The sequence below is a fragment of the Diadema antillarum genome, unplaced genomic scaffold (genome assembly GCF_040938485.1).
Source record: "Diadema antillarum isolate AM-2024a unplaced genomic scaffold, OU_Dant_1.0 seq00001060_RagTag, whole genome shotgun sequence".
Lineage (NCBI taxonomy): Eukaryota > Metazoa > Echinodermata > Echinoidea > Diadematoida > Diadematidae > Diadema > Diadema antillarum.
Genome location: NW_027271887.1, coordinates 621,720 through 636,052, shown reverse-complemented (window position 1 = coordinate 636,052; position 14,333 = coordinate 621,720). Strand labels below are relative to the sequence as shown.

The window sequence follows — 14,333 nt, the reverse complement described above, 5'->3', positions numbered from 1 at the left end:
GAATGCATTTGAATATAAGTTTTTTATAGAGATCATCACTGTAGCACCCCCGACACATGTGTAGTTCATCCCAGTATAGCTATTTGCAGATGCAAGAGGGATGATTTAAATTACAATATCAAGTATCAAGTTACTGTGTCTGTGTGAGTATATACAGTGCCTGTATATATTCACACATATACAGTGTGAGTATTTAACTGTGTCTGTGTGAGTATATACAGTCTTCTACTTACTTGTGTGCTTTTTGTGCTTTATCATTTTTTTCTTCTTCTTCTCCTTTGTCTTGTGGGAAGTATATGAACATAGTTTTTCAGGGAAGCTTTTAAAATTTCAGCATAGTACAACAAACTTTAACCATACTGATGGAATTGTGATATTCATGAATTTGGAACAATTTTAAAAATATTCTTTCCACTCACACATCAATGCTTGTCAGAAGTTTCTGGGCGTCTCCACTCTTGGCGACTTCTTTCTTCATGATCTGTAGCAGCTCCATAGGAAACGGATGGCTACATGTATTTGAAAAAAGGATCATGACAAAAAAAGTGATAATTTTTTTTTTCTTGTTAATTTCTTATATGTAAGAAGCTCCAAAGTTGATTTGTTGATTGGTTGTTCGAAGCAAGTAGACAACTTTACTATAACTTCATCCACTTTTGCATCACACATCATCTGGTGACCACCCCCAAGTTTTGTTTTTGTTTTACTCTCACTGTTTTTGTGGTTGTTGTTGTTCTGTAACAATCACTAATGAATGACTGTCCAGTTGCATGTTCTGGGCCAATATTATACAGAAAGTAAATAATATTTTGGTTTCTTGATGTAAAATGAACTGTATCATTATTGTCATACAAACATTACATTTCTGGGCAAATCATGACATCGCAAAAGAAATACGCATCTAGCATGCAAGCATGAGAAGTGTCGATAGACATTGTACAGAAACCATGTATCATGGCTTCAATGTCTCATCACTATCAAGTGTTAACCCATGAATATCACCCAAGATTTACCAAACTAGAAAAGTCATTCAAAATCTCAGAGGCATAAGGACTTCATACAAAATCTATGTAAATGAAACTATTCAAATCATTAATTCAAATTTAGATCTATAAGGATGCTAAAACAAGGGGTTCCCTAGTCTGGACATTTGATGGGTGCACTGAAGCCACTTCCTCCATCAGTTCCATGTAAAATGAAACACAGTGCACCATGGTCAGGCTAAAAGAAATCTTGGAATATGAGCAATCAAGAGATGACTTTGAGACAATAAAAGTTACTTGTAAAATGCTCAATCATGAGGTCTACCTACCTTGGTTCATCCACAAAGCTCTGAAAGCATCCACTGTTTAGCAGTAAGTTGATCATCTTCATCATTGGTATTGAAACTCTGCAGGGTTAGTACAGAACAGAGAGAATGACATAAAGGTGTACGGCTTTCTTTCAGCTTGCACCATATGTATCTTAAGAGTGGCAAAAAATAAATATGTGCATATTTTGCATGATACCTTTTAACTCTTTGCGTGCCATGTTTGCACATCCAACTCTGTCGATGGCTTGTCCGATTTTGTAAATTTTGCTCACAAAATAATAAAAAAAAAAATCGCAATTTGCACTGTACACATTCAAAGGGTTGTAGCCATAAATTTGCTGTCAAATTTACATCAAAGGGATTCTTGCAATTTTTCTATGTAATTATGCTGTATTTCATTTCAAGCACAAACAATATAAAAGCAACATGGCTTTAAAAAAGAGAGAACATTTGCCAGAAGCACTGAATGCATTGTGGTCTCAGAATAATGTGGCATATCAAAAGGGGGTTTACACTGTGGCACACGAAGTGAAAAAAAAATGAGGCTAATATGTAAAAAAGATATAATACCCCTGGACAGTCCTAAATGTGGGAAAATGCAACAGCTGAAAAACATGTATTTAGTCAAACTTCAGTGACCTCCCATCTTTGACCCTGAGGGATTTTGCCTAGTCTAATCAGCCCATCTATGCCTCATGTAGCATATACGGGCCCAGTACCACGAAAATCCATTTCATATTTTTCTTACATCACAATAACAAGATTTAGGGCAGACAGACAGACAGACAGACGCCCAGAAAACAATGCCTCTGGTGTCCTTCAGGGTGCAGGCATAAAAAGAAAAGAGAGAGAGTATTTGGTTTAGATTGATAGGAGTATCTCTCCTAACCTGTCCACTTTCTGATAGTCACTGAAGATTTTCAGGAGATTGCTGGTGAAGACGGTCAGGTCCTTGTAACTCTTGAGGAAGGACAGCAGCGAGATGGTGGAGTGCTTCACCTGACAGGTGGGAGGATGAAACATTCAGGCAATGTATTTACTTCATGCCATAGCAATAACATTTCATGTCATGCTAGTACAACAATGACATGCTACGAAACTGCATACTTGTATCAGATTGGGCATTTGTCGCTTGTTTTTGTCATTATCGGTTTGTTTAAAATGAGTTTAAATTGCATCACAAAGTTCTGAGGCATTGCAATGGGACATACGACTCTCTAAAACTAAAATCTGGAAGATGCATTATATTTCTGAAGAAACATGATGAGTCTCATCTTTTGATCTGATGCACTCTGAAATTCACTTCCATATCCAACGTGTTTGGGGTAAGTGAAAAGTGCAGGTATTGTCACAAAGAAAAGAAGTGTAAAGTATCAACAGATTTTAAAACAAAGTGTTTGTGTTTTCTTTAACTGATCACCTATACAATCCAATATGGGTGCACAATAATCTACAAGTTACTGGCATATACAACTCCCTCAAAGTTATACCAGTCCACTTAAAAACAAGCAGAAAGACATTACAGACGTCAGTTTATTTGTTTTTTATCAAGATGAACTCCCATGATGGACATAGACTAACCAGTGATTCTGTCAGGCCACCCACGCTGACCGTCAGTCCAAGCAGGACGTGGTACTGGTAGGTGGGTAGGCCAAGCAGCATGGTTATCTTCTTGAAGGTGTCTGATGGGGCAGCCCAGTTCAACTCTTCAATGTCCGACCTGCGGTGGGAAAAGAAATTACCTCTATGTACTGAACCACATCGACTAAAGAGGCTCATTATGCCCTGCAAATTTTTGCTCACCTTGCATGACATGATACAAGCACAACAATTAAAACTCACATTTTTTCTTTTGCTAATCATTTTGCTATTGTGTTATTTACATTTTCTTCATGTTCGCTACTCTGGAAGTGTGAGTGAATTGGCTGTCCTAATGGAGAACAGTTACCTTTTACAGTAAGTATGTGCTGCCAAAGCCCTTAAACCACCATGGAGACAGCTGTTTGAAGCATTTGCTCAATTGTCGTGACAGTCTGTAAACTAAAACCATGCAAAATTCACCTTACCAGGCTGAGCGAAAAACGAATCATTGATGCGAAAATGTTTACAGTCATACAGCATCTTCGATTAGGGTATGTCATGTAGTGCTTCAGGATGGCAGGAAAAAAAAAAGGAGTTAAAAAGACTGAAAATGGTGTTTGATGAAGGAGAGCACTGCCTCCCCTGTCCTGAGGTGAAGTAACTCACTGAGAAAAGACCTTGAGGAGTTCCTCCCTCTCTGGGATGTGAGGTATGGGTGGGTCGGAGTGGTGGAGGAGTCGCAGGAAGGCATCACCGGCGCATACTCTCGTTCTGTCGATCTTTTCAGCGGCTTGCTGGGCGAGACAAGGCATCACACTGGAGACTCTGGAATCATCAACAAAGATGTCATTATAAAAATCCAATAAAGTTCTCTCTTGGAAATACTGCCTGCCCAACGAAGTTATTATGACACTCTTTCTCTTGTGGCTGGTGAGACCGTACAGGCCACCAAGATACTGTAACACCACAGTTTTCATGCGCACTTTAATTTCGCGAAGTTTGCAAGAGCAAAGATTAGCGAGATTAAAACGCATGCAAAAGTTCTTGTCTACACTACAATTGTATAATGTATTGGATGCCAGAGGCAATTTTCCAAAAATGTCATGCCAAGAATATTTAGTGCTCACATTATTTGAATGTGAAACTTTGGTGACCCAAAAAGGAAATTGAGTGGCCTGAAATTAAAGGAAATATGAAATTTCATTTTGAATATTAGATGCAATTATATCATTTGCAATAGATTTGGTTTGATACTGTTTCACTAGAGGTAGCTATAAAAAAAAAATTAAATATCATTGACTCCATTTGATCTGATTACATCTAATGAAAGAGGACCACATACTTACATGTCAGGGGTGAGGAGGGTCGGGTTGCTTTTAGCTACGAGACTTGTGACTTCATACAAGCTCTTCATACCACCTTCACGTACCCTGTAAAATGCATGAAAACAAAAAAATACTTACATACAAATCACAGGAAGTGTTAACAACTCCAATGTTTCCTGTGGTATGCTCATGAAGCCATGATGAAATTACCTGTAGGTTTTACATGTTTCTTTTTTCCCCACGACTATAATCTACTGTCTTTGTTTAGGATTGAAAACAAAAAAATACAACCACTATCAACATTGCTATTAGAAAGATTTCAAATTATTCCCTCACTCACTTTGCATTCCCTTGATCAGCAGCAATTTGTTTCACACTAACGTCACATCAAGAGTACAATACTGGCAGCTGATTGGTTAGAATAGGTCATGTGCATTTAAACATTGTTTGCTGAGAGAATATTCATTTCAACAAAAGAAAAAATGGGTGCATTCAGTTTGAATGTTATTTACTTTTTCATCAATTATTGATAAGCACAAAACAAAACTGTTGAGGCTACAACTTCCTGTTGACCTGTGGTGATTTGCACAAGTGTGTCATGACCTTTGGTTTAACCTCAGGTAATGGCCTGCTGGTAAAGATCACCTTTGCTAAATGAAATGCATTCAGTGCAGGTCGATATTTGCGTACTATGTCTTCTAATTGAAACAATCTTGTGTCTCAATAAAAATCTACCCATACTCAAAGAAAAATCAATAAAAAAACACTTCATGCTGTGCATATTTCATCTCCTTGAGGTCACTAATATTTGATAGTGTGAATGCATATGACAAAACAAATAATTTGAAATAATGAACATCACTATTTGCTGTAAACAGACGATAAATAAAAGTACACTCTTGTATTGCAAACTTTGAGGAATCGGACTACCCAGTGTAATATTCTAAATTATTATATTTCTTTCCATCTATCTATCCACTGCTGTTTGGGCCAGTTAAAAGAAAAAGAAAAGAAGAGACAGTAATAGAATGGCATTTCAAAAGAAGTAGTTTTCTATAGGTTTAAAACCAGCTGTTATCCTACATCAACTTACCATGCGCCCACATCACCCCTACTGTCAGTGGTATAGTCCTTCAATGACTGCAACATACAGTTGTAGATGGAGGGAAGATTGGACTCACACACTACACTCTTTGGGTTCCAGCTGCATCAACACCAACCTCTGTACATAATCTGTTCAGGAGGAGACGAATGGTCATGTACGTTAGTCTTTAAGTGTAAACATAAATGTATATATTTACCTCGTGGACGCAGAATTTTTCACACTCATATACTGACTGAATGAGCAACATGCACAAATATTCAACCAAGTCAAAGTGAGGAACAGCCTCATTATAACATATGAATTGGGGGAACATATTATGTGGGAGAGACTCTCTGCAATTAAAGGAGCAATTAAATCTAGTAGGTCTTTACAAGCTAAAGAACCCGATCATATTCATCTCACTTGAGGATGACTGCCCCGAGTACTGAATCTAACTGTATCTCAGGAATAAAAGATTGTGCCTCGCCCTAACTTAGCTGTAGATCTGACTATAGCTCTGTACAGGAAGATTGTATGTTGCCCTCAGTCAAAGATGGATCTGACTACATCTTAATAAACAAAGCTTATATATTGCCCTTACTCATTCATGGACCCAACAGCATGTGTCACAATGCATACAAAGATAGCATGCTGGCCTCACTTTGTGATGGATTAGATGGTATTTTTGCACGTATGGGTAATACGTTGCCCTTCCTTGGCAATGGACCAGACTGCATATGGGTAGATAAAGATTGTTTGTTGCCCTCACTTGGAAATGGACATGGTCAATAAAGATTGTATGTTGCCCTCATTTGGCAATGGACCTGACTGAATCTAGGTCAATACAGACAGTATGTTGCCCTGATTTGGAAATGGACCTGACTGTACCTAGGTCAGTAAAGATTGCATGCTGCCCTTACTTGGAAATGGAAAGACTGCATATAGGTAGATAAAGATTGTATATTGGCCTTATTTGGAAATGGATATGTCTGCACATAGATCAATAAAGATTGTATGTTGACCTTACTTGGCAATGGACCGCACTGCATCTCTCCGTGATTCTGCATGAATGGCGTCCTGCTCCTTGGTAGCACTGATAGCCTTTATCAAACTCTCCAGAATCTTGATATAGGACAATGTTAAAAGCGAATAAAGTTGAAGTTTACAAATCAATACAGATTTATGAAACATTGCATGAGGGTGCTTTTTAGAGACTATTAGCAAAGAAGAGGAGATAATGAGAGCGAAAGAAAGAGTGAGTCAAAAATAGGAACATTAAAGATGGTAACTAATTTCATCAGTCATGCAGGTATCAATATTGATATAGTCTGGACCTGAGCATGAAAGTGTGTTGCCATCAAATTCCTTTTCTGACCTCAGGTTCCACCAAATGGATACCTCAATCACTGAGATTACAAGCACAGAGACATTGGGGTAAATCTGCATCTTCTGAGTAGGCTGTTTTTGAGAGACACCCTGATGAGTGGTCTTATATAGCCCGTTTCCACTAAGCAAAATGGGGTTTCTGAATCCTCCTATAGCAGCCTCGAGCAGCCTTTCAGCTCAGTATAAACAGACAAAAGGAAATCCGATCAGATCAGATCAGGTCAGGTTCTGAAACCACCTACAGGGGGTGGTGTTTCAGAGCCTGTTACAGCAGCCTCTGCTGCAGCATAAACGCTAGGGGGTTCAAGAAGCCGCTTTTTAGCCAATCGAATTTATTGCTGAAGGTCATCGCCAGCTAACAGAAACAACCCAGCCATCGCCCGCTAAGGGAAATAACCCAGCAGTCCCGACCAATCCCCGCTGAATAAAGCAGCACAACTTGAACACTTTCGCACAAAAGTTCGTGCCATGTATCAGAGGGGAGAAGCCAGTTGGGCCTGCTAGGGTCTGCTTTTGGCGAGCAGTGTGAACTGACAAGAGGCCACTTTTTCAGAGCGAGCTTTTGAACCTCCTGAAGGAGGCTCTGAAATCCCCACGCAGAGGAGTATAAATGGGGTATAAGTGTCTTTACCTGATCAAATTTGCCAGCTACCATGAACTTGGGAAGCTCTCCCAAGGCGAGGGCCGCCCCCATGCGACCCATCTCGTTGGGGTCCTCCAGTCCTTTCATGTAGAGATCTACCACCTTGTCTGGAGGAAGCAAAGGTCATAGGGAATTCATACGCATTATTAACCTTTTCTGTGTCAGGGACTTTGTATGGTGTCTACAACATTCTGCGGTTCTCTGTGCCAATCGATACTCAAAGCACACAAAGCATTAGCTGCATTTATTCGTAGGAGCTACACAAAAATACCTTCATTACTATTAAATTTACCACTCTATGATTTCTATTTTCACACTTATAAGTAAATAGTTTGTTTAATAATTAATAAAAACACATGAAAACAATGAAAATGTAGAAAACAAACAATTATGGTGAAATCTCTGTGATGCATTTCTCATACACTGAGGTAATTTTTTGCTTTTCATATATATATAGAGTGTCAACACTGCACGACTGAACAACAGTTTGACCTTTTAACACAAGTACACAAAGCAAGTATACATGTAAGAGAATAAAAAACAAAACTAATAGATAATAAATAAAACAACTAATAGAGACAGGAGCATGTGTGATGAAATGACAGTCGAATACAAGATGAGATGCAAATGAGCTGCTGTTACCTTGGATACCAGGGAGGGCGACGCCCCTGTCATCATGGTAGTACTCCTCACATAGCATCCTCATGGCTGCCACAGACTTACTGTGGATGTCCCTCTCCGTTCTCTGCAGTCTCACGATGTTGTCTTCAATCAGTGTCTCCCATTGCTCTGTTCATCAGAACAACAATAGCATTCAGAATACATCCTCTTCGACTATCAGTCATGAATTACTGTAAAACTGGAGATTTTCGTGCCCACAAAACAGTTGCTAATTTGAGGAGCAAAGATATATAAGAGTAAAATTCATGCAAAAGTTCTTGTTCACACAATGCACTAAATGCCAGTAACAATTCACGAAAGTTTTGTTCCGTGAAAAAGGCCATCGGCTCCAATAGAGTGTCATGCCACAGATGTTTCTAGTTTTACAGTATTATTTCTGATTGACTCACAGCTTCCCTACTCTTGAATAGGCAAACAAAATTGGATAACACTTTGTAATAAAAAATGTATGTTACTCAGCTGCATTTTGACCACAGGTTTGAACCCATGCCCCTTCATTCTAGGGCAGACTCACTTCCAAACGAGCCCATCTGTTACCCTTAAATCCCCGTAAAACAGCCGGGTGTGACTCACGTAAACACAGAACATGCATTCTCTGCCTGATCCAAGATTGCTCCTATCTCTCAACAGACAAGATGGCATGATAGCAAATGTTACTCTCCTACATTTGACTGGAGGCTTGAATCTGTGTCCCTTCACACTGAGGCAGACTAACTACCACATGAGCCCATTTTGCTGTCCTTGCATCCCATAGAAACCAGCCCAGGCAGGCGAGATGGGGTGACTTCACTGTGTGGCAGTGGATACTCACCAATGATGGGATCCCCATGGAAGGGTAGCTTTGAGAGGGACAGCTTCCCGATCAGGGTGCAGACGGCTGGACGGAGAATCTCACCAGACATCCCACGGAACATCTTCCCCTCCTCCATCTAGAGAAATAAAAATGTTGAAGAACTTGCTAAACTGATTCGCATGAAAACAAATATTAGATTCCTTTTACACCACAGAACTCAAAATATGGCCATACAACTGAATGGCCATGAAATTATTAAATGCAATGGCAGATCAGGTACAAATCCAACGCCAGATTTTACCTGGTAAAAGGAAGTTCTATGTTCGTGGCAAATACTGTTTTGTGTACTGTAAAACATGAAATATTCGCGAATTGGAGCTGACAGCCTTTTTCGCGGCATGAAATTTTCGCGAATTGCCACTGGCGTTCAATGCATGTAGTGTAGACAAAAACTTTCGCGTGCATTTTAATTTCGCGAATTTTGGCGCTCCCGAAATTCGCGAAATTAAAATGCACGCGAAAATTTCTCGTTTTACAGTATGTACAGGTGTTTATGACCTTGGTGTTTTTGACACACCCAGCAGAGACTAAATAAATTCAAAGAAAGAATAAGGTTTCCAAGTAACTGACATGATTCCAGTCTAAATACGAGAGGAATTACATTTCACACAAACAAAGTAGAAAACCCTCATCAACTGTGAGAGGAAAAGTAGTGAACATCATTAAACAATTGAATACAGTTGAACCTCTCTTATCTGGCCTCCCTTTATCCGGATCTCTCTATTATACGGACGCAATCTCGCCGTGATTTTTTTTTTTATTTTTTAATAATTATGGAAGGAAAGGGGGATTCCCAACTCAATCTAACAATGGCGACCTACAGTCGACTTTGCCGAGCCGTGATGATCAAATTTTGAAGCGTCGTTTCGTCGACTCGTACTGTTTATTTTCAAGATCTACTTGATACATTTTTTAATAATTATTTAGGTAAATCATCCCAAGAATTTATAAAAGAAAATGATTTCATTCTTGCAAACACGAACCTCTATTTTGGGGTCTGTTACTGAGTGTAACAATGAAAAGGTTGCAGTATACACATTACTACATGTGGTACTACCATGGGCTACATCAGTACATGTGTATGTATATGTACATGTATAAAGCATTGAGTCTCCCGTATCCGGCCAAATCCCTTATCCGGATGAGCCGCGGTCCCGACTTGTCCGGATACGAGAGGTTCAACTGTACATGAAGGTGACCAATCCACAGTGTTTGGCAATGACAATGCTTGAGGAAATCAAAAATTTGCCACCACTAATGATGAGAAACTTCAACATGACATGAGAAAAGAATTGTAAGATTTACCTTCAAGGTGATGGCCTTCAAACCTTCCAAGCACTCATTTCCTATGACATCAACAACAGATCTGAAAAAACAACAACAGAACTTTCAATTTTTGAAATGGAAGTGGAAGAGCAAATTACTCAGGAACACAAAGTAAAGAGTGAAGAGATAATTCAAATCTTTAAAACAGTGCATAGCAAGATGCTACAGCACTATTCTGTAATCTACACAGTAAGCATTCCACACATTGGACAAAATATTCATTGCATTGGTCACATATGCTTTGCTACACACATGTCCTATGGTATGGTTTTGTGTCACTACCATGCATTTGTGGCCTGATAGCCTACTTGGTAAACTCTATGCCTGCTTACCATGATTTGTACCATTGCTTATTTTTTTTTTTTCCAGACTGTTCTACCTAATAACACAGAACCCTTCCTGCACAGGATATGTTATAATCACATACATCAATGTCACACTCACCCCCCAGTAAGCTATATCATTGCATCTCAGTACTGAAATTAGCACATCCATCTAGAAACTGTAGATTCATTTCACTTGTGCTCAAGTCTTTGCAAAGCTGCCAAAGATGATGAACACAAAGATTATATTAAGAGTCTTTAACGTGAAGGCAAAAATGCGTCGCATGCCATGCTCACTTTGACTGCGTCTGGGCGTATTTGAAGAGGGCGTGGGTCACCTCCGCAACAGCCAGGAGACAGCCATGCCGAGTGTTTAGATCAATGCCCGTTGCCCTGGGGATGATGTTTGGTAGCACTGGAAAACACAAAGTCATGACGGAACATTGGTTATGGTGGAAACACTGTTTCCCCTTAAACTTTATCCTTCAATCCCATGAAAAACAGCATTTGTCAGATGCATTTTTGCAACAGTAATCACAAATTCTATCAGAACCACCAAACAATTCTCCACAGGGTTGTTGGTTGTATATTAGTAGTACCAGAAACTCTAATTTCTTCATATAATGTGCATGCCACACTAATGATCTGAATTGCATTGAGCCACTTGTGCACACTCAATAGGAGATTATCTTATATTTGAGTAATGATATTTTGAGACAAGCATGGACGTATCTCCTTTGTATTTCACTCATTTAAATCATTTTAAAACATAATGTATAGGCTGCATGTTTCAGAGTTTTTATTTGTGTGAATTTTGCGAGTAAAACAATATCCACAAAATCAAAAACTTGCCAAGTGTTGCCTCCTGTAACACAAGGTGTTAGAGATCATTTTAACCCGTTGAGGATGAGTCTCGAGTGTACTCGGGCAAGTGTCTACAGGAAATGCGTGTTGCAGCAAATCAGCCCGTCCTCAATGGGTTAAGAGTGGTAGATTGCTAATCTTTCCCTTGAAGAGGGACATCCTTTCCCTATCCCATTAATGTGGTTCTTGATCACGAATTCATCCAGTCGTAAAATGGTCTTGCAAGTCCCAATTTGTGAAAGATTATTCTTGCGAAATGTATGACATATACAGTAGTTTTGTTCGGACATTCCTCACCTGTTTTGGCCATGTACTCTGGAGCTTTGTCTGTAAGTTTATGAAGAGCCTGCGACGTGAGCTCTCTTATGGCACTACACAGGGAAATAAAATGGTACAAACTCATTTCAGTACTTACGTAGAACAAAAAGCAGGGATTAAGCACACAGTGTGCAGGAAAGTGACCAATGAATTTAGAAACAAATAAGTTAAGTCTGGATAGTACATGAGGGTACTTGTTAGTATTCAGTGACATCCAAGGCACTGTATAAACTGATATTTTCACGAGGGTTCAATTTTCACGAATTTCTGGAATCACTGTTGGACTGAGAATTTAACAACATGCAAAAATGTCATCATGCGCTAGGGGAATAGTACACTCAAAATAGCCTCGGTTTCAAATCGGGAAAACAACATCTTGCGAAAATGTCTGAGACCTCCTCATTCGCAAAAATATCTGTACTCGAAAATAACAGCTTATACAGTACTGGCATTGTTTCAACCATGCATGCTTAACCTACCACAACAACCATCTCTCCAAGAAAGACGTGCCCATGAACAAGGTGGTGACAGAGTACAGATGTTTTAACAAACTAGCAGACTGCCCTTAAACAATCACCAAGCTGCCTAAGATGCATGGCATAAGAAGACACAATAAAGAATCTTTTGATTCCTCGTGCACAAACCTTCCAACTTGCCTTCCAGAATCTCACATTCCTAGATTCCATGGGCCTCTGCAACTCATTGCCCCAGGGAGGTAGGAGCCACATGACTCACAGTTAATTTCAAGAAGGTGTGTAGCAAGTACAACTTTGCCACAATTGTGAGGAGCTGTTTTTACTCTCACCAGCAATGCACTTTGACTTAGTTACTCATTATTTCTTTTTTCTTCCAGGCACCATAGGCATTATATTGACCAGACAAACAGTATATCATACATCTCATGACAGACTGTACTGTACTTTAAACAACATGATGAAGATTTGTCTACATATGTTTGTTTAATGAAGTGAAAAAGAAAACTCCAAACTAACAAGCCGTTTGCATCATAGGCAACAAGTCCATTGCAAGTGGAAACCCAACTCACCAATGCACAACATGCAAAACATTCATACAAAGCCCTATTTCTAGAGATTCAATACCGCAATGAGAAAAGAAAAGTGGTGAAAACTTACTCATCCCAGTGGCCGACTTTGACTTGGTAGAGGTGGTCAATGAGTGGGAGGGTGTACTCATCAAAACCAGCAATATAATAGCTGTTTGACACCACACGACAAGAAAGAGAAAGAAAAGAGGAAGAGACTTTAATACGATAAAATCCTTTCCGATGTTGGATACAGCACAAGGAGACAGAAGTTTTAAGGGGCAGCATAGTATACATTGTATATGTCAATATTAAGGACACATCTATCGTAGCCATTATCTATCGTCATTCAAATTGTTAATTTGGCTGGAATGTGCACACACACAGGTAACAATAATCTTCCCTCTCAAACTGATGATTTCTAGATTTTGATTCAAGTGAAACATTCAAAAGCCTCTAAAATGCATCTTTATCTCACTATGTGGCAAATATCAGAATGATAATTGTATTGGAAAAAGAAAACTTTAAATCCCGATTCAGTGACTGTTGGTACCAAATGAAAAAAAAAAGTATCATTTCTCTCGAGGGCATCTCTTCGCTCAAGTAGGAAACTTCACGTACCTGATGTTGAGGTAAGTGTTGATGCGGTTGCCAACGGCAAAGTAGTCTGCAGTGGTGACGATATCAATGCCATGTGGGAAGGTTCCCTGTCGGCCGACATTCTCCTGGAAGGCAGCCTACAAGGGAGCCACATTTAAGAGAAAAAACACGTTCATGATGAAATATGACATGCTAGTGATAGTATACTGTAAAACGAGGAATATTCGCGTGCATTTTAATTTCGCAAATCTCGCGAGCGCAAAGATTCGCGAAATTAAAATGCACGCGAAAGTTCTTTTGTACACTATATGCATTGAATGCCAGAGGCAGTCCGCAAAAATTTCATGCCGCAAAAAAGGCCATCGGCTCCAATTCGCGAAAAATTCATGCCGCGAATATATCATGTTTTACAGTAGTCATATACACCCCTGGTAGATTCTTCACTATAAACTTTATTCCACCAGAGGGCTGTGCTATTCATATTATCCCGGCATTGCCACATATTCATTCATATAACACCTACGTTAAATGTGGGGAAAAGAACTTATTCAAGGATGAATTCAACATGGAAGATCTGAACTCAAGATTTCCTGTTTAAGACTCCAGAGCCCCATCCTCTATATCCCATATACCCTGTGTTCCAACAAGCACTAAGCACTAAACTCTTCGTCTTCTAATTATTTTCCTTGTACTGGTGTACCAAAGCAATGTCATCATCAATGATTGTTATCATAATTGCTGGTTCTAAACATGCAGACCACTACATACGTAAGTCAAGATTATCACTGGAGTCATAGAATACACTGGCTGGATTTCATATAGACACTGTACTTGACAGCAATCCACTCATACCACAAATGTTCAAAGGGAATAAAATACTGTGAAACAAGTATTTGAAATGACAACCATATTTTTTAGCTTTCCATATCATATTTCCTACATCAGTATGTGGAGAAAGGGCAAGAATAGCGAGAATTGTTTCGTGCTCATACTGT

At 39.3% G+C, this 14,333-nt stretch overlaps 1 protein-coding gene across 1 annotated transcript in view; it reads right to left on the bottom strand.

Annotated features, from left to right (window-relative positions):
• The window catches only part of LOC139743231 (tubulin-specific chaperone D-like), a 35,505-nt gene that overhangs the window by 4,197 nt on the left and 16,975 nt on the right, over positions 1 to 14,333 (bottom strand). The window contains 17 exon segments of the mRNA XM_071653725.1: positions 420 to 509; positions 1,313 to 1,390; positions 2,202 to 2,311; positions 2,894 to 3,032; positions 3,560 to 3,718; positions 4,240 to 4,323; positions 5,312 to 5,417; positions 5,420 to 5,451; positions 6,330 to 6,424; positions 7,320 to 7,438; positions 7,974 to 8,120; positions 8,824 to 8,941; positions 10,171 to 10,231; positions 10,812 to 10,929; positions 11,676 to 11,749; positions 12,830 to 12,910; positions 13,360 to 13,475. Coding sequence (XP_071509826.1) covers positions 420 to 509; positions 1,313 to 1,390; positions 2,202 to 2,311; positions 2,894 to 3,032; positions 3,560 to 3,718; positions 4,240 to 4,323; positions 5,312 to 5,417; positions 5,420 to 5,451; positions 6,330 to 6,424; positions 7,320 to 7,438; positions 7,974 to 8,120; positions 8,824 to 8,941; positions 10,171 to 10,231; positions 10,812 to 10,929; positions 11,676 to 11,749; positions 12,830 to 12,910; positions 13,360 to 13,475 — 1,727 coding nt within the window.